Source organism: Squalius cephalus, assembly GCF_949319135.1.
Source record: "Squalius cephalus genome assembly, chromosome: 24".
NCBI lineage: Eukaryota > Metazoa > Chordata > Actinopteri > Cypriniformes > Leuciscidae > Squalius > Squalius cephalus.
In genome coordinates, this window is record NC_137145.1 from 6,319,658 (window position 1) to 6,343,118 (window position 23,461).

Here is a 23,461-nt window from a genome sequence, read left to right on the forward strand (position 1 = left end):
AATAATTTGAGTGAAAAGATTTTTCAATATTTTCTCTTTTTTTCAATAAGTCTCTTATACTCACCAAGACTGGCATTTATTTAATCAAAAATACTGCATAAAAAAAGTAATATTGTGAAATATCATTACAATTTTAATGAACTGTTTTCTATTTGAATATAATGTAATTTTTCACCGTGATGCAAAGCTAAATTTTTAGCAGTTTTAATGCCAGCCTTCAGTCTCACATGATCCTGCTGATTTGCTGCTCAAGAAACATATTATCATTATCAATGTTGTTTATTATTTGAGTGGAAATTAACCGTAATACATTTTTTCAGGATTCTCTGATGAGTGAAAAGTTCAAAATAACATAAAATGAAATATAAATATCTTGTAACATTACTATCACTTCTAATCAACTGAATGCATTCTTGAATAAAAGGTAATTTCTTTTTTTACTGACTCCAAAACTTCTGAACGGTATATATATATTTAAAGGTAAAGAATTCCATGAAATATTGGTGTGAAACCTAAAGGAAAGGTCATGCATGTGTTAAAAGAGGAGTTGATTAAGCGCCTCCTCCTCCCGGCTGTGGGCTGGAGAACATGGTTGGGATTGTTTTGATGGGACGGTGGCGGAGCCATCTTGTTTTATATCCGTCCTAAGCCCGTTTACCGAGCCAGAGGAAACAGCCATGGAATATGATACTATATCCCGACCATAGCCAACTGAAATAAACACATTCGAGTATCGAAACTAATTTCTAATCGACGGAATATACGCAGCGAGCAGAATCAGTTGTTCCATCATCTATTTATCAACATCGGGACTGGTGCTTTAAGTGCATTTTCTCTCGCACATTTTCTCTGGTGTAAGATACTATGAATGGAGGATAAATGTTGCCGAAGGCTGACAGCGGTGGTTTTGTGCTTCTCCTCTTCATTCTGACAATAACAGATCCGCCACGGACAGGTAAAGGTGTTGCTTTATTCAGTGCATTTGCTGAAATGGTGTTTGCTGCAGTCTGGGCTGGTAAAGACTTATATTCGCCAGTCTCGCGCAGGCCGTCAGGGCCTTAACTACTATGTTATAATTTATTCTTATGAGTTATATTTTTAAGCTATACGCCTTTTTATTGTTAATACTGTTTTAACAGTATTCCTTAAAACTACGGAAGTATCTATTTATGTTACTAGCTTTAAGCCTATTTATTACACACCATGTGGCAAGCTGTATTGACATGTATTTCTTAAAACGGCATAGTATCTGTTTATGACTAGTGTTACTACCCAATCCATTAGTGACTAACGTACTGTGATCGTTTTAGTTTCACTTAATGAGATTCATTATTAGATTTACACACTATTAATGAAAAGGCTAGTATAATTGTCACGAGTGCCTGCTTTATTCATTAATTATTTACATATTCTCTTGCATCTATTCACTATCCCAACAGTGACATGTAACTATTCCATTGTTACTGGTAATAAAATGGCAAAATGTTGCCATTTCCTAATTATTTACTTCTGACTAGTATGTTTATTGTTGGTACCTATTGCAGTTTTACTAGTGCACTTTACTAGTCTATTCCAGTAGTGTGCAAAAGTCGGTTTCTGGAAGTAAAAATCCCATTTATTTTCTCCATAGGGGAGTTGATTTTTATCAATAACACTTTATCATACAATAAGTCTTTTACTGTGAGCTGCAAGATTGATAATCAATGGAATATGCTTTTGTTAAATACATGCCTGCAATATTTCAGCATTAAAGAGATATTTCAGCCAAAAATGAAAATTCTGTCATCATTTACTCACCCTCAAGTTGTTTCAAACCTGTATGAATTTATTTATTCTGTTGAACACAAAAGAAGATATTTTGAAGGATTTTGGTAACCAGACAGTTGACGCTAGCCCTCAATAGTAGGCTATATTTTTTCCTACTTAATTGTCTGGTTACGAACACTCTTCAAAATATCTTTGTGTTCAACAGAAGAAAGAAACTCATACAGGTTTGGGATAACTTCAGAGTGAGTAAATGGTGACAAAAATGTAATTTCTGGGTGAACTGTCCCTTTAAAATATAGGCATGTTTAATAGTGGAAACATCTAAGTGATGGCGCGTCTGGTCGGATGTTCCTCTGTTAGATGAAAGGTTTATTAATCCTATTGAAATAATGTGATGCATGGAAACCCAGTGGATCAAATAAATAGGACACTATTTAGGTTAATGGCCTGTTATGTGCTTTTCTGCATTTAATTTCCATGGGGAAGCCTTGGTTATGTGTTCAGTCTGCACTTGTTTCGAGGCAGGTTATGGTGGTCTTCGTCCTGAATCGCACAGCTGGTGTTTGATCGCAGTGTGCACTCTTCTTAAAGTCCAAAATATTACACTTGATCATCATGATGTTAACATTAAAGGAGTCAGAAGTTAACACTTGCACGTCTTTACTACTGACACGGAAGACTTTTTATTGCAAAACAAACTCAAATTGGTGATTTTCAGTTTTCAGGTGCATCACATGTTCAAAATACTCAAAGTAGGACAGTGAACCATGTGTGTTACCTTGTACAAATACATATTTGATGCTGAAATCTTGATATTGAAAACTTCTTATCTATTTGTCAACTAAATGGATTATTCGTAATATTTAGGTGGTCAGTGGAACTTTTTACCTGTCGAACAGCTGTTCATCTGACCCCAAGGTTCTTCCTGTCTACAGCAGTTAATGTGCTGAAATCTGGCGCTGGTAATCCATAGGAAAGAGCACAATGGTCTTCTGAAGTCCTCTCAATGTCAGTGTGTTTGTTTAGGGATAACTTTAGACTCAAGGGTTGGACAGGTGATTGATTGAACGTCTGAATGTCTGGGCCTCCCAAGAAGCTCTTTGTAAAAATTGTATAATTAGTTTGTCTGTTGTCTATGAAGAGATTGTTTTAGCAGACTGCAGGATCTGGTTAATTGGGGGTTTGCTAACATCAGATAACAGAAATTATTTTATTAAATTACCTCAAATTAGACCGTTGTCTTCTAAGTATGTATAAAATATTTTTTTATTACATGTAAAAATAAATAAATAATTAAATACAGATTTTTATATATATATATATATATATATATGTATGTGTGTGTGTGTGTTTATTATTTTATATATATGTAAAATAATATATAATTTATTATTTAGATATTTATTATATTTATAATATATTATATGGATAATTATTATTACTATTATATACATTGTTATATAAATGTGTGTATTTGTTATACATCATACACACAATGTTATCATTATTTTTAAATATACAATTAGTTAATTTTGGCCATGTATAAATGTGCGTTCATTATTATACATATGTAAAATAATATTTATTATTTTTTAAAATATTGATTATTATTTTACAAAAAAATAATACGAATTTGTGCTTTTTTTGTTTTTGTTTAATTGACCAAAAATAGGCATTGCTTTCTTTTTTTTAAAGCAAAATATAGGTAAATATTTTTGGGGGCCTTTGCAAGCTCACAACAATTAATGCGTAAGAGATTTCTGGTCACTTATGTCGACTTTTGTTTGCAAATACAGATGTTTCTGTACTATCTATTAGTGGTTCAACGGATCACAAAACTCACGGTTTGGATTATATTACGTTTTTTGAGTCAAAAATATTTTGGGGGGTGGAGGGGTAACTTTCCTTTCCATTTATCATTTAAAGCACACTTTAAGTAGGCCTACACCAATACACCACTGCAAAAACTACCAGCCTAATTAATAAAGTTCAAACATTATTAAAGGCAAGTGATCAGTCAGTAAAAAATAAGACTGTGTGAATCAGATGTGTGCTGGCCCGTACGGATCAACAACGATCCGTTTAACCCCTGCTATCTATTGTTAGTTATACCCTGATAACCAAGAGCCAGACTGTCTCTGGAGCCTGTAAGAGATTAGGAGATGTTATATTGCTGAAATCAGCCGCTTTAAATGAGTAAATCTGCCTGTCCCCCCTGCAGGTCCACGGATCGCTCGGGCCAGACTGCTGTCAGGTAAGCTGCAATCCGTCTCGAGGGTTTTCTACTGTTTTACTTTGACACTTTGACCCTGTTTGAGTCTCATCTGGCTTAGCCTGATATTGACACTATCTTTGATGGTCTCATCTAAATTTGGCTTTGCAAAAAGCACTCAAGGGACTTTTAGTATTGTATAATAAAGCACTATACATAATGGAGGCTCGTCTGCAGGTTTTGTCTTTGTAAAGGAGTTTGTTTGAGTGTGTTGTCTGACCCGCTGTATTTCAGAGCTGCGCTGCGGTCCTGGCCAGTTTGCCTGCCAGAGTGGAAAACTGCAGTGCATCCCCCTGTCCTGGCAGTGCGATGGTTGGACGGCCTGTGAGGACAAAAGCGATGAGATAGATTGCCCTAGTAGTAAGTACACACTAACTCACATTCTTGTCCAATCCATTTTAAAAACACGGTCATGCTTATGTGCACAATAGGAACGGATTCGCTTCCGACGTATTCTGTCACTTTGCCAGCTCTTGGCAAGCTGGATTTTTTGTTTGTTTTGCCTGCGGGAGGTGTGCTGTCATTTCTGTGTCTTAATCCCGGAGTGAGACACGGTGCTCAGAGTCTGATTCCTGGACGGGATAACGGGAATTACAGAGCGGATTTACTGAGCACGTGATCTGCGTCTCGTACCTCCTTCAAGAACTGCTGATCAGAATCACGCAGAGGCACAGGAATACAAGAGAACACTCATCACATCCAAAATAAAAGTTTGTGTTTACATAATAAAGGTCTGTACTGTGCATAGTTATTTTGTATATGCATGTATATATTTAAGAAATATTTGCATGTATATACTGTATATATACAGTATATATATGTATATATAATTTATATTATATATAAAATAAATATAAGTATTGTATAAATAACACATATTTCTGACACACACATATATATATATATATATATATATATATGTGTACAAACATGCATGTATGTGTTTTTTATATACAAAATAATTATACACAGTACAAAAAACATATATTATGTAAACGCAAACTTTTATTTTGTATGCGATTAATCATTTCACAGCCCTAAACGTAACTGAAGATGAGTTGTTTTGTATTGGTGGTATTGTAAATCTTAGACTGGGATATTTTGGGGTATTTCGAGGTGGTGACATGATTGTTTATTGATTTAATCTTGTCGGATTGATTTGTGTTCTTCATATCTCTTCCTTGATTTATTATGTGCTTTGAAGTCTCGTAAACTTCTCAGTGACACTTTTCTGTAAAGAGATAAGATAACTATCGGTAACTCCTTTTTGGCCAGGCACCATTTCACATCTGTGGTGATCAGTAGGGCTGACTGATATGTTGAATATTTGTGCATGGGGATTCTGCTGGTAATATAATATTCAACATTTTATTTGGTCTTTTATTTGGTCATTGAGCCATGTCATGCATTGAGACGTTTCATTGGTGTCTCTGATGTAAACTTCAGTTTTACCTTATTTTGAGTCATATATGTGAAACAGTTTAAACTGTAAGATATATATATATATATATATATATATATATATATATATATATATATATATATATATATATATATATATATATATTTACAAACATTAAATAACAATTTACAGATAATTATTAGTAATTTCATTATTATATTTAACTATTAAAAGTAAAACACATATAATTGTATATAAACTAGGGCTGTCAAAAGATTAATCGCGATTAATCGCATCCAAAATAAAAGTTTGTGTTTACATAATATATGTGTGTGTACTGTGTATAATTATTTTCTATATATAAATACACACACATGCATGTATATATTTAAGAAATATTTGCATACATATACTGTATATGAAGAGTTCAGATGCAAAAGCCTCTAAGTGCCATCTGAAATTTTCTTCTAGAATGATCATTTTTATCAAGCTCGTATATTTAAGTTCTGTAATTTCACTTAAATGGCAATGCAAATTACCTATTAATTGTCATTTAGGTGAAATTACTGAACTTAAATATACAAGCTTGATAAAAATGATCATTCTAGAAGAAAATTTCAGATGGCACTTAGAGGCTTTTGCATCTGAACTCTTCATATATATTTATATAGTTTATATTATATATAAATATCATTTTTTATATATATAAATAACACATTTTTCTTAAATATATACATGCATGTGTGTGTATTTATATATACAAATTTAATTATACACAGTACACACACATATATTATTAAAAACAAACTTTTATTTTGGATGCGATTAATCTTTTGACAGCCCTAATATAAACATATATATTTATATTATTATACCATAAATTTATCTCATTATTATTTAAAACAAGGTTGTTGATTTTTTTACTGTATATTTATTTTTGTTACGGAGCAACTTTTCAACAGTGACTATATGGTGAAGATGACAGTTCCTCTGATTGAAAAAGAAAATATCACCTTTAAGCCATTTGACCGAATTCATAAGTTTTGAGAATGAATATCATCAAAAGTCAACGAGAATTGGACCTAGAACTGTACGGTGAACTCTCGTCTAACCCCTGGCTTGTACACTGACGTTGTAATCATTAGTGGACAGGAAACACTGCAGGTTTACAGACTCATCTAATGCTTGTAATTACTCGACCCTTTTCTGACATTGCCGATGTTCGCAGGAGTTGTTGGCTCGAGGCCTGACTGATCTACAACCTTACTTTAATTCCTGTTCGGTTGTCGGATTTTCCTTTGAAAGCAAGCAGGAAGTAGTTTAACTGGTATTCTGCATGTATTAATGTCTCTGGGATTCTTAGAAACTGTTTTTAGTTTAGCAGACCTGCTGTCACTCCGTTTCCCTTCCGTTTGCTGCGGATTAGGGATTTAACGTCATGATTTCCTTGGAAGCACAATGTTTGACTTATACATAGATTTTACATTGGACATTAAAGTGCGGATAAACCACCATATAATTATACAATTAGTTTACATTTTTATAACATGTTTTTTTATTTATTACATTTTCTTATTTATATAATATGAACTTCATAGGCTCAAACAACATGACATGGATGATTTTTTCTCTCTTTTTCCCGTTTTGTAAACTCTAGAGCCTCTCATTTAGCATTCATAGTTTTGTTCATAGTATTTGAGAATAAGGGCGATGATAAGGCCATTCAGACCGGTTTTGTGAACAGATTACATAAGTTTAGTTCTCTTTCTGTTAGGAAACACTTCAAGAAACAAGATCCTGAGCTCACTTCCTCAGAAACAACTCAATAATATAAATAACTTATGAGTCTGGGAAACAGGAGGAAGTATTCATCCCCCAACTCTCCACAAATTCACTTCAGCTTATATCTCTGCTCCTCCCCTTTACCATTGGTCAGAGTACCAAAACATCCAAATATACACAAAAATACATAATAGACCTCAATAATAAATAAACCTACACCCTCAGACGGAACAACTGGATTGATTTATTCATTGAAAAGATCCGATGACCTACCCTGAAGCATCTTGTTGAACGTTATTGTTCCAAATTAATAAACGATCATTTTCACAGATGATTTATGCCGTATTTAGTTCATCATAAAGCATTCTGATGATATTCCTTGTCACACTCTTACAGCAATAAAGGAGGAACGGTATCGTTACAGCAACGGTTTTGAGCCGGTGGAGGACGTCATGGGTGTCGCTCAGCCAGTGCGCTTCAACAGTAAGATCCTTCCTGATCCCTTTAAAACACTCGTCAATTCACTTTTGAAACGCTCTTTATATGCTGGGAAGGCATTACTAAGTCAAACATTTCCATTCAATCACATGAAACACTACAACATTAAAATCGACAGGAAGACTGAAGTAATGATGATTAAAATTCAGCTTTGATCAGGAATTTATTATATATATTCAAATAGAAAACAGTTATTTTAAATTGTACTAATATTTAACAATTTTACTTATGTATTTTCGATCAAATAAATGCACATTTCTCTCAAAATAAATGTAAAATCTTAGCAACCCCAACATTTTTTAACAGTAGCGTGTGGGTACATGCACCTATTTAAATATGCAAATGCTTAAGAGTCTATGACTGGATCATTATTGCAGTGATTATGTTTCTAGCATGTTATATGTGTAGCAACAGTTCTTCTAACCCTAATTGATGGAGTGTGTAGCTTTACATTTCTTAAATAACCATGTATGAGACACATCATGGCCATATTCCAGGATGACAATGTCAAGATTCATCAGGCTCAGATTGTGAAAGAATCATTTTCATATATGTGACCCTGTATCACAAAACCAGTCACCAGTCGCACGGGTATATTTGTGGCAATAGCCAACAATATGGGTCAAAATTATCGATTTTTCTTTTATGCCAAAAATCATTAGGCTATTAAGTAAAGATCATGGTCCATGAAGATATTTAGTAAATTTCATACCGTAAATATCTAAAACATTTATTTTTGTGGGTGAATGCAGCACAATCGTGAACATTGACAAATTTTAAGGCGATTTTCTCAATGTTTTGATTTTTTTGCACCCTCAGATTCCAGATTTTAATAGTTGTATCGCGGCCAAATATTGTCATATCCTAACAAACCATAGAATCAATGGAAAGCTTATTTATTCAGCTTTCAGATATGTATAAATCTCAATTTTAAAAAATTGACCCATGTGACTGGTTTTGTGGTCCAGGGTCACATATGAATTGGCAATGGCACCTCTGAGTCCAGAGCTTAAATTCATTGAAAGTCTTTGGGATGTGCTGGAGGAGACTTTACACAGTGCTGGACTCTTGCATTGACAATACCAATCTTGACCAAAAATGTATGCACCTCTTGATGGAAATAACATCACAACATTTGCTCCCATCAAGAGGTGCATCAATATTAGGTGCATTTGCCTATTTAAATCCAAAAATTGGATTGGCCGGGCAGTGTATACATATATAATAGAACACAACAGTGGGCTTATGGGGGAAGAAATCCCTTTCAGAATCTATCAAGTCATATCTCTGAGAGGAAGAATTCAATGAGATGTTCATATTATGATGATCTGAATATAATTCTTCCTCTAAACACAGAGAAGTGTCCGAGTGGCTGGCACCATTACGAAAAAACAGCTAGCTGTTATAAAGTCTACCTGAGGAGTGAGAACTACTGGCAGGCGGTGGAAACGTGTCAGAAAGTCAACGGCTCCCTCGCAACGTTCGGCACCAATGAAGAGCTGCAGTTCATCCTCAAGATAGAGGTGGACTTCGACGAGAAGGTGTGCGAGCGAAAGGACCAGTGCAAGTGAGTGCGAACAAGCTGTTTTCTGAGGAAGAGGTGAGGTGTTTAACAGAGTTCTCAACGCTGTGGATGTGTTTTGTCGTCGCAGGTTCTGGGTGGGATATCAGTATGTGATTACTAACCAGAATCATTCACTGGAGGGCCGTTGGGAAGTGGCATATAAAGGTTGGTTTTTATCTCACATTTATTGAAGAATAATTCACCAGAAAAGAAGAAAACTCTCTTTCCTCTGTGTATTTTTTGATGAATATCTTGGCCATGAAAGTGAATGAGGACCGGAGCTGTCAAGCTACAGAATTAACAAAAAACACATTAATAACTAGTGCACTAAGTTTTATGATAACTTTGTGCGAAGAACAGACTGACATTTTTGTTGTTATTCACTGAAAACGGTCACTGTTGTTTGTGTGACTGAATTGAACTTCAGCTTGATTTGTTGAATGAATCATTCATATTGGTTTTGCGAACTAAATCAATTGATTTATTGAAAAGATCTGACTCAAATGATCAAAACTTGTGATTTCAGTGAATAATTACTTAATTTCTAAAATCCCTTAAATTAGCTTTTATTTTTGCAGTTTACTTTTTAATTTTATGTTCTTTTTTCATTTGTATTAGTGTTTTCTTTATATATATATATTGCTTTGTTTATTTTAGTTTCAGTAATCTTTCATTTTACTGCAGTTAGTTGCAAGGCAACGTTTCTAATGTCTGATCAAGTTTTGTCATTTTAAGTTTTTCATCAAATATTTATATTATATATAAATATTATTACATTATTTGACATTTTTTATAGTTTTCGGTCTACCAACACTGGTTTTGAATGACGTGAGGATGAGTAAATAATGACAGATTTTTTATCCTGCCGAGTCTCATCTGCACCAATGCTACAATTTTCTGTCATAATCATTTGTTAACAAACAAGTATTCATTACTTCAATGAGCTCATTGTTACTACCTTAAATGATTACATTGTTTAAATGCATTTTTTGCATAAATTATTGAATTAATACATTTTTAGCTAACTGGGATTTGTAATGTGGACTGCTTTGAAACGATATGTATTGTGAAAAGCGCTATACAAACACATTTGAATTGAATCTGTGTGTCTGTTCCTCACAGGGTCCATGCAGGTGTTTCTGCCTCCGGAGGGTCTGGCTAACTTCGGCGAGGCGAACCCTACGCAGGATAACGTGTTTTGCGCCCAGCTGCAGCGCTTTCAGATCAAGAGCATGAACGAGCGGGGCTTGCACAGCTGGCACGCGGAAAACTGCTACAAAAAATTCCCCTTCCTCTGCAAGAGAAGTACGTCCAGCGTATAGACAGATGAGCCCTGTTTGATGCCAAATGAAGGCATTCGGGTGTTTTTTCCCCCATGCTAGTACTAATATATAATACACCGGTTTCTTCAACAGGACAAACTTGCGTGGATATCAAAGACAATGTGGTGAATGAGGGCTATTACTTCACGCCTAAAGGGGACGACCCGTGTCTGAGCTGCACGTGTCACGACGGCGAGCCGGAGATGTGTGTGGCCGCCCTGTGTGAACGCCCGCAGGGCTGCCAGCATTTCCGCAAGGACCCGAAAGAGTGTTGCAAGTTCACCTGCTTGGATCCCGGTACTTTCACAGTCTCATCCAATCACATTGTGAACTGTATGTCATTTGTATGTGCTTTAATTTAAAGATTATTGGGCAGGTGTGTATTAAAATGAAGATAGATCTGTAAATGTGCACCGTAAGGCAAGGCAAGGCAAGGCAAGTTTATTTATATAGCACATTTCATACACAATGGCAATTCAAAGTCCGTATGTGAATTCTCAGACATTTTTGTGACGTGAAGTTCCCTAGTCTGACCACTAGGGAGGGCTACTCAGCCTTCTGATTGTATATCTATAAACGCATGGTATGTTTTGAATGGCAAACTACCATTATTTCATTAGACAGCTACAATTAAGACATTTTTATAAACCTTTAGGACATAATGTTTATTTCTTAGATTATTTGTGCAATGGCACTTGCTGACTTAAACGGGCAACATAGTACTGCACTGTCTTGTAATAGAAATGTAGCATTCATTAAATTGTGGTTGAGTGAGGTGGCCAATATAATTGTTGCAATATACATGTACTGTATATATCAGTGTAATATTAGTTTTTGGTGTGTATATATATATATATATATATATCACTACAACGTTTTGCTTTTAAAATGAATTCTAGGTAGTATATACTGTTCATATCTCTCAGATATAGTCTCAGGTTGTGTCCTTGTAGAAGTGAATCTCAGTTGTGTTGTTTGTGTGTTTGTAGACGGCAGCAGTCTGTTTGACTCTATGGCCAGTGGCATGCGGCTCATTGTGAGCTGCATCTCGTCCTTCCTCATCCTCTCTCTGCTGCTCTTCATGGTGCACCGACTCAGGCAGCGGCGGCGAGAACGCATCGAAACCCTCATTGGAGGAAACCGTAAGGCCCTGTTTGATCAGCTGATCGTATGCACATCTTAAAGCGCTGTTTTTCTGAATCATCGTCGTTTTTCACAGTGCATCATTTTAATCTGGGTCGGAGAGTCCCTGGCTTTGACTACGGGCCGGATGTCTTCGGAACGGGTCTGACGCCTTTGCACCTCTCCGATGATGGTGAAGGTGGAGCGTTCCACTTCCAGGAGCCCCCGCCCCCTTATGCTGCCTACAAATACCCAGATATCCACCACCCCGATGACCCTCCTCCTCCATATGAGGCCTCCATCAACCCAGACAGCATCCTCTACATGGACCTCGGTATGCCTTTACATCAGTGACACTGCATTTTTCATTCTTTATATAGTATTATTCATTTATCATTCATTTAAAGTCTTTATGGATCACACTGTGAGCTCTCATCCAAAACCTAGTGAGTTTCTTAGCTAGACAACTTTTTTTTTAGGTGTCATATTATTATTGTACATTCTAAGATACCTAATTTTGTCCAAATTCTAAGGCAGCATCACATGCATTGTGCAGTGAATCTTTAAATATAGCTTTATTTAAATAGTTTAAGTTCACACTTGTAGTTTGGTCTGGACCAAAAAAAAAAAAACATTTAGTCCTGGTCCGCTTAACGTTCACATTGGCATTTTTAACACCGAACCTAAAGATACCAAACCTAAAGGCATTGGGATATGTTCACAACCTGATTGGATGGCTTTTATGACGCATATTTTGTGACGGAACTTACCGAACATCTAAAACAATGCTGTGTTCTGGGCTAAATGTGCTCGTTGTATAGCATAGCCTACATATGATGGTATTTTGACCAGCTGAGAACTCGTGAAGAGCTTATAAAATGTGTAAAGGAGTTAAAACACCGGCAGGAATCCCTCCGTCACACATAGGGGTGTGACGGTTAGTATATAACCGTGAGACCGACGGTTATAGTTGAACACCGTCATTAGATCTCTATAACCGCCAAAACCGTGTTATTAAAATATTTTTTACAAACATTTTTTATCATAGAGAATGTTTAAATGCTAATTAAAAACAATTGTTAACAGTCTGTGTCATTAATGGTCTACGTCGTTTCCAACTGTATTTGATTCTTTGCCAAGTACCAAAGCAAGTTTTGTTTTGTAAATCGTCAGACATGATTTTTACCACTTCATTGTTTTTCTTTATAGAAAGCCTTTCTTTAAAGCGAATTTCGTTTTGTATAAATTGTATCTTAATTTTAATAAATGTTTCATCAACCAGTTGCATGTATTTAATAAATAAAAAGCAAATATAGCAGACAATATAATAACCATGACATGGAGGCGCCGGTGCGCCGCGTTCACTTGCATTGCATTGTGAACTAGAGCGCATCTCATCGTAAATGAATGAAACTCCGCGTAGGCCTATGCCTCATACATTAGCATTAAATATCTTTGCTGCATCCTTTCTAGAACAGACAAGTGCGTTCTTGCGGCTCGCATCAGCAGAGCATTGCATCGTCCATAGACCGCAAAACAATCAGCGGTTGGCGGGCGGGTGCGGCTTTGAAATTTGGTCAAAAAACGTTGGTGCGGATGATGAGTTTTGTGATGCGGTTGCGGATGAAATAATACCCCATCCGCGTATCTCCATCGATAACAACATTGAACACTACACAAATATATATTTTTTTATTTAAAAAACGTTTATTCAAACTAAGTTGTCCTATAACAGACGAAGTCGCAATGCCCCCCCCCACCCCCGACGACGGTTATGTTACGAACCGTCACATTTGACTCACGTCATAACCGTCATCACCAATTCTGAAACCGGCACACCCCTAGTCACACACAAACAAAGATCAGCTGTGACGAGAAGCGGTTCTGACAACTGTGATGAGCAACATCGCGACTATGACGAGAAAAAACAGGTATGCTTGAGCATTCTGTCCTTTTTAGGGTCTCATCTTGTGACATCATGTCCCGTTTCAATTCCGTGTTGCGTTCACTTTTCATTCAAGCCACACCAGAGTTCGTTTGGAAGCGGATCGAGACCCATCTTTTCAGCGATCTCGCGTTCACCAGGGTTCGGACGGCAGCGTTCACGCTTATTCAGATGAACCGCACTAACAGAGCAATCGCGTCAGGATTTGCTTTAATCGAACCAAACATGCCAAGTGTGAACACACACTTAGTTAACAATAGCAACACTAGACAGCAATGCAGATCCCTAGGATGAGCTTTCGTTCACTTCCTGTTCTCTCCGCAGGGCGGACCGTGGTTCCGCTCGCGACTGGGCACATGAGCGGCGCAGCCAACTCTCTCCAGAGGGATTTCCCTGAGCCGGCACTCCCCGCCCCCCCGCCGCCCCTGGAGGAGCGCGAGGACTCCATCGACAGCAGCACCTTACTGGTCTCTCCAGACACCCCCAGCGAATCAGAGGCCAGCATCACGCAAGGCTCCAGCGCAGACTGCAGCAGTGGCCCCTCGCTGAGCACCATGGTGTAGGTCATAGGGTACGTGTCCAGACTGATCGCTCTACTAAATCAAGGAGGCTGTAGGACTGTTCAGAGCAGAGACTTCAGACGTGAAAGAAAAGACGCTTGTTTCGGGTTTTTATTCTGCGTTTTTTCAGATTGAGTCACATGTAAATACTTCCATCGGCCATCGATTGAGTGGCTTGATGTTGGGGAGGGCCGATAGAGCACCTCTCTCTGAGGTTTACACTGGCATGTGTCGGTCACCACACTTTGAGTGAATGAACCGGTTGATGAAAAGACATTTTAGGCCTTAGTGGTGTAATTCAGTCAACCTGACGTTCTCTCACTGGAATCATGTCCTGCACACTGACTCTTTCCTGGCACAAAGAAGCTATTTTTTTTCTTGATTCATTACTGCTCTGTCCAAACTGACCCTAAAGAAACCTTTCTTGTGTGGTCGTCCGTCGGTGTTCCTAATCTACAGGAAGGATCCGTTTGGATGTGAGCAATACCATGTTCTTATCTGGATTTCTGTGATGTCTGTTTTTTACGTTTCTGTCTGTCGGATCAGTAGCACAAACTCAAAATTAAGATTCTTTTAGATCAAGGTACGAGTTTGTTTCAGCCACTTTTAAGGATCCTCAAAAGCTGTCAAAAATGACCCGTTTTTACCCAAAACCGAAAAGAAAATAAGAAAATATATTTTGCATAGAAGCTTATTGAACCATTTATTTTTCAGTGGCCAACAATTTTTTAAGAAATCTTATTTCCATTACTGTAATGCTGAAGAAAAAAAAAAAAAATATATATATATATATATATATATATATATATATATATATATTAGTACTCTACAGTTTTAAGTATTGGTCATGGTGGTATTTGTGGTAATTTCTTTAATTATTTTAGCTAAATTAGAATTTTTTTTCTACGAGACGCTCGTAGAAATAGATTTTTTTTTTTTTTTTTTGCATTACAGTAGTGAAGAATTTTTATTATTTCTGTTGTTGTAATGAGTATTTGAGGGAATTTTTTTAACAACTTAAGATCCAAAAAGTTTGGCGCTAATTTACATTTTGAATTTAGAATGTAAAAAAAAAAAAAGCTGAACATTTATCTAAGTAATAAATATTCTCACTCATTTTTGCCTCTCAAGCTGATCTCAAAGTGTGCTGAAACAAATCATGGTTTTTTAAATAGATATTTCTTAGTGAGATCCTGAGTTTGGATTTACACGTTTAGACTTGCCTACGATGAATTTGAGTTTTGTTTTCATGATTGGTCTGTGTGTGTGAGTGTGTGAGTGTGAGTGTGTGTGCGTGTGTGTGTGTGTGTGTGTGTTCATTTTCAGCATCTGTAAGCTAAGTGCTCTCCTCTCAATGTTGTTTCAATGTAAATCACAAAGAAGCAAACCGTTTGTTACTTAACACAAAGTAAATGTGAGCGTATATTTGCACACATGAGCGCATAAATGTACATGTAACAGCAAAACTTCTTTTTTTTTCTTTTTGTTTCAGTCATTTAACAATTAACAGACTACTTAATTGCCATTTGGACATTTCCAGTGAATGAAATATGTATTTAATGAAGTGCATAAGTTATGAACATGAAGGATAGATTTAGATTTTGCATTGTTGCATTGTTGCTGACTGAAATGAACACTGCTTTCAGAAAGTTGTTATTCTGATTCCTGGATTTTGTAAATGGGAACATCCCTTTTTTTTCGGACTGGAAATGCAACAAAAAGCCCAAACTAAATGGCAATCAGGCATTTCATACAAAGATGTTTTTGCACATCAAAAGCACACGGCCCTGCTGTGTTGGGCTGAATGAAATACAAAGACAAATTAATGTGGCACACAGATCCCTTTTTCTTCAAGATCCATCACCAGCACCAAAATAACTGAGTATGTGACATCATGAAGACGTTTCTATCATCCAGGTAAATGTTCTTTCACTGTATAGTCTTTGTTTTGCATTTAATTTCAGGGTTTCATCAGCACAGACAATCCTGTGAACATTAGTTTGCTTTTTATTTTGTGTGTGCTTGTTAAATGTATGTATAAGTGTGTGAATTGGTCGTGTGTAATGTAAAAGTTGGCATGAATGTTTTACAGACCTACGGTTGCATGTTTAACTCTTTTGCGCATGCAGAGAGGACGTCTCTTCTGCTGTTGTACTCTTCATTTCTGCTATGCTTACAGACGCTCGTCTGCAAACTGAGGTTCGAGACGCATCTGATTACTCTTTTCCCACATACCATTTGCAAACTTTTTTTAAATTAAAAAGTAGAAGTTCTTTTAGATAGACTTTGTGGTGCAACAATGGAAAAAAGCATCAGGAAATATTTTATGTAGAATGCAACAGTTGGTGAAATTGTCGATTCTTGAATTTTTTTTCTTTTTTATGTCATGTACTGCTTTTTTTCTTTCTTTTTTGTCAGAGGGCTTTTTTTCTCTGAAGTAGATGTACATCTAATCAAATGCCAAATAAATTGTACCATGAAGGACGGCTGTGTTTGGGTCTTTCTGCATAATTGGGAGTTTAAAGGGGCTTTATGTACGAACTTTCAAGTATTAAAGGTAGGTTAGGCAATTTGTTTTATAAACCCTTTAGGTTATACTGGTTGAAACCCTCTTCACATCCTGATAGCAAGCAATAATAGAAGTGATCTAAATATTAAAACATGTACATATATATCTTCTGTGGAGGTCCGGACCAAAAAATGTACGTCCAATCATTGCATTCGGTCCTCAGACTCAGACAGGATTATGCATTTCTACTTCAATACTACCAATGCTGAAATGAACCTGCATTAGTCAGGTGGTACAACTAGAGCTCTGTAAGTTGATTACGTTCATTATTATTTTAATGTTATGTGCTTTGAGACATGAGGTAGTTTAATGCTGTCTCTCGTCTTGTGACGGTTTGAAGACTGCTGTACGCGTTCATGTGTTTTGAAGGAGTCGTGTCTTTGGAGACGCTCTGAACGGAGGGTGGGATCTCGTGCTTTCAAAGCTAGCTCGCTATTGCTAGCCTCTCCACAATTGCCTACCATACCTTTAATCACTTTTTATTGCCAATGTGTGAATGGCTTGTAACGAAACTTTAAAGGGGTGGTATAATGCCCTTTTCACAAGATGTAAAATAAGTCTCTGATGTCCCCAGAGTGTGTATGTGAAGTTTTAGCTCAAAATACCCCACAGATATTTTTATATAGCATATTAAAATTGTCACTTTTGGGTGAGCAAAAACGCACCGTTTTGTGTCTGTTCCTTTAAATGCAAATGAGCTGCTGCTCCCGGTACAGAGGGAGGGCGGAGCTTCAAGAGCTCGTGTCCTTTTACCTCACACCAACATGCACTGGAAATTTCAAAAACTTTTAGCCTTTTATGTTCAAACCGGAGTCAGACAATGATGGAGAGACTCAAGAAGAAGTGACAACATGTAGAAGCAACAGGACGTTTCTGAATGGTTAGTTATTTATGTAGCTGATGTGTAGTTATCTTCTAGTCATTGATTAGCATATTCTGTCTTGATAATCTATAAATCGTGTTCCGGGGGCGGGAACACTAAAGTTAGAAAAGTGAAATCATAATCAACCACCCCTTTAAAAAACGAGACCTTCCCCGATTTAGGTTGTCTATGTAGACTGCTTTTTATGTGAAGGATTCGGGACGTTTTTGCCGGGAAAATCCAAAGGATGTGACATTGAAGCACGCACACTACAGCCTTGATCTCTTCCGTTCATTGTCAATGACATGTGAAATAAATACTTATACAATGTTCAGGATAATGCTGAAAGAACTATTCTGTATGCAGAGAAAAGGGATTCTTTGAAATTATCTTTAGGCCTACCTTTCACTTTCTTAACATTTGTTTTCTCACCGCTGTCATTATTCTGTTTATTTTGTAATTGAGAGGAAAGTGCGCAGAACATATTGATATATTCATCGGAACATTGCTGGCGGATGTTCATTTACAGAATATCACTGCAACGGTATTTTCAGCTTCTTTTTACTTAGCTAAGAACGAAAAACCACTTTGACTTGAATATCGGGGTCCTTCAATCATGTTTCGCTCTCTTTATACGTTGTGTGAGCACAATTTCTGAATTCTATATAATAGCCCCTTTAAGATCTCATAACGTGTGTTATTTGATTATTTTGTGTGATGACTTTAATCCAGAACGAGTCCTCTGAACATTTTAAAGCCTTCTCTGAGATTTCCCTGTCCGTCCTGGAAATCGATCGCTCTTAAATGTCATGTGAGTCAACGGGGGGATCCCAAATGTAAGGAAATACTCAGTTCCCTGATGTAAAAGCTGGTCCACAAGCGTCCTGGGAATTCTCCTCCTCCAGAGATTAGACATAGTTGTGACATTCCCAAATAAAGGATTTACTGTGATGTCTCATAAGAACTACATTGTTGTATATACAGTGGCCCCCAAAATTATTTAGACTCTTTAAGATGTCTAAATGTCATTACATTTGAATACATTTTTTAAATCTATTTGTTAAATTAAGTCATTCTAATATATTTTAAGTTGTAACTGAACCCAACTTAGAATATATATTAAAATGTCTTGTATATTATATTATATTTTAAGTTATAACTGAAATATTATACTTGCAAAGCTGATTTTTTAGCAGCCATTACTCCAGTCTTCAGTATCAATTGTCAATGTGATGTTTCTAACAGTTGTGCAGCTTAATATTTTTGTGGAAACCAATTTATTTTTTCCAGGATTCTTGGAAACAGCATTTATTTGAAATAGATTTGTCTTTACTGTCACTTTTGATCAATTTAATGTGTCCTTGCTGAATAAAAGTATCAGTTTCTTGAAAATAAAAAAGACTTAAAATGTTCAAATACTTTTTGGGGCCACAGTAAAACCTTGGTAAAAGTTTCTATTTGCATTATTTAAAACTTCACTGCTTTGTTCAATGCATATGGTTAGTGTTCACTTCTCTGGTTCCTCGTTCAACAAGTGTTATTTGTTTGAGACTGTGGACGAGCGCAGTGGCAGCGACACGCTCAAATGAGCACGGTCAGAAAAAAACCCTGACATCCTACCTCCATCCAAGAAGATCACTATTTAAACCCCCGTTTTCTGTACCTTTTCTATTTTTTGGGGTGAAAGACCGGTGGGAACATATTTATTCATTTTAAGCGCATGATGTTACTTCTGATGCTGATGTTGTCTGTGGTTTTATTGGCACACAGTGATGACGGTGAGTGACAGGAGATTCAATGATAAATTTCCTTTCTGGTGCTGTTCCTAAGTTGCTATATTGCCATTTTACTTTTAGAATTAGGAATTTAGTTGAATGCCTTTGGCTGAAATAAAAGTGATTTTATAAACTTTGATAAAGATTTGAACTGTTTTTCCCTCAGACTTCTGTTATGACGAAGAGCACTGTGGTGAGTTTTTTGAGCTGTATGTGTTTTAAGAAGGACAAAAAGTACTCATTTAGTCAATACTAGTATCGTCATGACATGAAACAAGATGCAATTGTTCTTGGTAGATCCATATGCTTGGGGAGACAACTACCCCTCTTGCCATCCTCTTCTGGAGAGCCATCACTCTCCGATCAACCTGGACCGTCAGCTGATGAAGAACGATTCTTTGGACTCGCTGCATTTGGAGGGTTTTAATTTGACTCATAAAGGCCAATGGTGGCTGACAAACCAGGGTCACTCTGGTAAGTGATTCTATAGATTGCCTTAGTGCCCATCCACTCCACCAAAAATTTATGCACTTCTTGAAATAACATCATAACATTTACTTCCATCATGTGCATCAATTTTTGGTCAAGATCTTGTATTGACAATGCAAGAGTCCAGCACTGTGTAAAGTCTCCTCCAGCACATCCCAAACACTTTCAATGAATTTAAGCTCTGGACTCAGAGGAGAAGATTCATGTGTGAAAATGATTCTTCATGATCCTCACAACCATTCTTTCACAATTTGAGCCTGATGAATCTTGACATTGTCATCCTGGAAAATGGCCATGATGTGTCTTCCTACATGGTTGTTTAAGAAATACACACTCCATCATTTAGGGTTAGAAGAACTGTTGTCACCTGCCAAACCTTGCCGAACTGTTTTGACAACATAGCAGGACCAACTCGATTAGGTCATGCAGTGCTTTGGGTGTTCCCTGCTATTTCTTTTGCTGTGATTTGCTCTCAACAACTCACTGATTAGTCAAATTTTTGTAGAGCATTATGGGTAATGTAGTTTTCACAAATTCAGATGTTAATCATGATTATTTTTATATTTAAAAAATGGCTTAAACAATTTTAAAAAGCATATACCATTGATTAACAACCTAGGAACTTACAGTATAGACTTTAAAGGATTAGACCTGTAAGTTAAGTTAAAAATAGTTTTCCTATGGAGAAAATGTATGCAACTTTTACCTCTGGAAACTGAAAGTTGCAGTCTATTGACCTTTAGAAAGATGGTTTGGATGCTTTTGTCCCAGGAATCTTCAAGGTGTAGCTACGTATTATTGGAGGGTTCCCTGTGAATGATAGTTGTAGCTCAGCTGGTTTCAATCTGAAACGTGTCTTTGTGTGTATAGTTGTGCTGGAGGTGGGTAACGGCATGCAGGTGAGTGGCGGAGGGCTTCCTGGGACTTACCGCACAATCCAGCTGCATTTCCATTGGGGAAGTGTCTCTTCAAACGGATCAGAACACACTCTGGACCACCTGAGGTTTCCTATGGAGGTTTGGGCCTTTCGTTGTCTTTATTTTAAGCAATTATGTTCACTTTATGTTTTTTGTAACGTTTGTCCGTATGGTTTGTGCGCAGATGCACATAGTCAACATCAAATCCACACATCCGAACTTGACTTCTGCACTTGAAGACCCAACTGGACTTGCTGTGCTTGGCATCTTTGTTGATGTAAGATGTAGTTTTAAGTAACATTTCATCAATGCATAATAAGCATTATCACCACTGGTTTGTGCTTTATCTTAAATACTACGACAGGTGACATATTTGCATAATGAAAACTTCCAGTCCATCTCAAGTGCACTTCCTTTTGTTGCCTACAAAGGTTAGTTGAGACTATAAACTTTTTAAAAGTAAAAAATAAAATAAAAAAATTGAGTTTGCAGAAGTTCAAACTAAATATTTTCATTTTCTTTCTAGGACAAACAAAATCGATAAGACCATTTCCTTTGGTAAATCTGTTACCTCAGAACAACCTAACGCAGTATTACCGTTATCATGGCAGTCTCACAACGCCGCCCTGTTCACAGGTGGTGTTGTGGACCGTGTATGAAGTGCCTGTCCATATCTCATGGGCTCAGGTAAGACATTACTAAAGTACGAAATATAATCTACGCAAATATGTAAACAAAAATGCTTCTAGATTTTTTACACTTCATAATGCAACGCTTTCATTTTTAGTCTTGCCACTAGGGTGCTATAATGCAGAACAGAAAACAGAAATAAAAGAATAGTTCACCCAAAAATGAAAATTCTGTCATTAATTATTCACCCTCATGTTGTTTTAAATCTGCAAGACTTTCGTTCATCTTCGGAATGAAGATCTTTTTTGATAAAAAATTTTGCGCACAAAAAGTATTCTCATCGCTTCATAACATTAAGGTTGAACCACTGTTGTCACATGGACTATTTTAACGATGTCTTTACTATCTTTCTGGGCCTTGAAAGTGGTAATAACGTTGCAGTCTATGTGGGGTCAGAAAGCTCTCAGATTTCACCAAAAATATCTTCCTTCCGAAGATGAACGAAGGTCATTGGAACGACATGAGGGTTTAATGACAGAATTTACATTTTTGGGTGAACTATCCCTTAAAAGTTAAACTTAGTTATTTAAACTCTCAACATGTTCATAGCTAAGCTAAATGAATAATACATCAATGTTGCAATTAATTTTAATGATTTAATTAATCACTTTTCATCAACTTGTGAACCCTGTTTGGGAAACCTTGCATTACCCAGTACGCAATTGCATACAAAGTTCAAGAGATTTCTAACATTTTTCTTTCTTTTGTCAGTTTGAGCAGTTTGTAAACGGGATATATTCCACGGCGGAAGAAGCTGTTGACCAGGTTCTCCTGCATGACAACTACAGACACATCCACCCAACCTACGGACGGTCCGTGTACGCTTCCAAAGACGCCAAGCTGCTCTCCAATGGAGTGTCCTCTCTTGCCATTTTTAATGTTCTTTTAATTTTTCAAATATTTAGCATTTTGCTTATAGCAGAACAGCAGCATTAAACGTACTTGTCTTGGACTATTCATGACACATAGTACTGTGGCAAAAACAGCTGCAATTTCAATTTTGATGGATTCTGATTGGCTGTCAATCTTTTTGTTGTTTATCAGCTGGAAAAAAATCGTTCTGAAAGTGATCCCAATAGTATAGTTTCCTTGTTGCCATGGTTACAGCCAGTGTTGGGAGTAACACATTACAAGTAACGTGAGTTACGTATTCAGATTACTTTTTTCAAGTAACGAGTAAAGTAACACATTACTTTTAAATTTACAAGAAAATAGGAGTTATTTTTGCAAATAACACAATTCCCATTTATTGACTGAAAGCACGTGTTGATAGAAATCGAGAGTGCGGAGGCGTTTTGTGCACGCTGTGTCAGTGTGTGAACATGTTGTTTCCCCAACACTGGTTATAGCTGTGGTGTGGAATTCCCTATTCTCATAGACTTAAAACGATTATTAAAGCTCATATTTATTATCGTCCTTGGTGTGAACGGGCCTTACATGTGATTCTATTCACTGTAATTTGTCAAGTACGATTGTACGAATTATTTCTGCATAGAAACAAATTGTAGTTTGATCACACATCTACAACAGCCCCATTGAGTTTTCCAAGCAAACTGCTATAGGATGAGTTATCCTGGTTATCTTTGGTCAGTATCACCGTGTACGTATCTTACTGAATTTAATCACTCAAAGCCTTTTCCTTGGGAGAATTTCCCCAGTCATACACAAAGGGCACTTCGCAGGATTTCAAATTATACCTTACAGGAGAAAGATAAAGTGTCAGTTCACTCCATAGGCTTCACATTCACTAGCTATAAGTGGAGCTTGTGGACTCATAAACGTGTGTTCACCAAACTTGAATGATTGTTTTCATTGATTTTATCATTCTGTGAAAAATACAAACTTACCTCAGGAGGCAAACTATTTGATGTATAAAATAGCAGAGCTAGCAATAGTTTGACTCAAGTCCAAAGTGTTCTTAAAGT

At 36.6% G+C, this 23,461-nt stretch overlaps 2 protein-coding genes across 4 annotated transcripts; both read left to right on the forward strand.

The window, feature by feature from the left end:
* Positions 1–575: 575 nt before the first annotated feature.
* On the forward strand, positions 576–14,995 carry dgcr2 (DiGeorge syndrome critical region gene 2). 2 transcript variants are annotated; one of them, XM_079861737.1, is made up of 11 exons: positions 576–955; positions 3,989–4,021; positions 4,274–4,399; positions 7,620–7,706; positions 9,078–9,288; positions 9,374–9,450; positions 10,408–10,590; positions 10,701–10,904; positions 11,597–11,749; positions 11,827–12,063; positions 13,999–14,995. In XM_079861737.1, the coding sequence occupies exons 1-11, from the start codon at positions 880–882 to the stop codon at positions 14,235–14,237; spliced, it is 1,626 nt and encodes a 541-aa protein (XP_079717863.1). In that variant the 5' UTR covers positions 576–879; the 3' UTR covers positions 14,238–14,995. The 2 variants fall into 2 exon arrangements, with proteins under 2 accessions (XP_079717863.1, XP_079717864.1); XM_079861738.1 differs by having other exon boundaries at positions 4,274–4,396.
* A 4,230-nt stretch (positions 14,996–19,225) lies between these two features.
* On the forward strand, positions 19,226–23,458 carry car15 (carbonic anhydrase 15). 2 transcript variants are annotated; one of them, XM_079861740.1, is made up of 9 exons: positions 19,226–19,443; positions 19,607–19,633; positions 19,738–19,914; positions 20,800–20,945; positions 21,031–21,123; positions 21,211–21,277; positions 21,373–21,404; positions 21,483–21,533; positions 22,248–23,458. In XM_079861740.1, exons 1-9 carry the CDS (start codon positions 19,386–19,388, stop codon positions 22,470–22,472), a joined length of 876 nt encoding a protein of 291 aa, XP_079717866.1. In that variant the 5' UTR covers positions 19,226–19,385; the 3' UTR covers positions 22,473–23,458. The 2 variants fall into 2 exon arrangements, with proteins under 2 accessions (XP_079717866.1, XP_079717865.1); XM_079861739.1 differs by having other exon boundaries at positions 19,231–19,443; positions 21,373–21,533.
* The last annotated feature ends 3 nt before the right edge of the window (positions 23,459–23,461 follow it).

Bases quoted from the DNA above. Each gene is read 5' to 3' on its own strand.
- dgcr2 (XM_079861737.1), top strand. From the start codon at position 880: ATGTTGCCGAAGGCTGACAGCGGTGGTTTTGTGCTTCTCCTCTTCATT. The intron at 4,400-7,619 runs GTAAGTACACAC...ACACTCTTACAG, and splicing joins TGAGATAGATTGCCCTAGTA to CAATAAAGGAGGAACGGTAT. The intron at 10,591-10,700 runs GTACGTCCAGCG...TTTCTTCAACAG, and splicing joins CCCCTTCCTCTGCAAGAGAA to GACAAACTTGCGTGGATATC.
- car15 (XM_079861739.1), top strand. From the start codon at position 19,386: ATGATGTTACTTCTGATGCTGATGTTGTCTGTGGTTTTATTGGCACAC. The intron at 21,124-21,210 runs GTAAGATGTAGT...ATACTACGACAG, and splicing joins TGCTTGGCATCTTTGTTGAT to GTGACATATTTGCATAATGA. The intron at 21,534-22,247 runs GTAAGACATTAC...TTCTTTTGTCAG, and splicing joins TCCATATCTCATGGGCTCAG to TTTGAGCAGTTTGTAAACGG.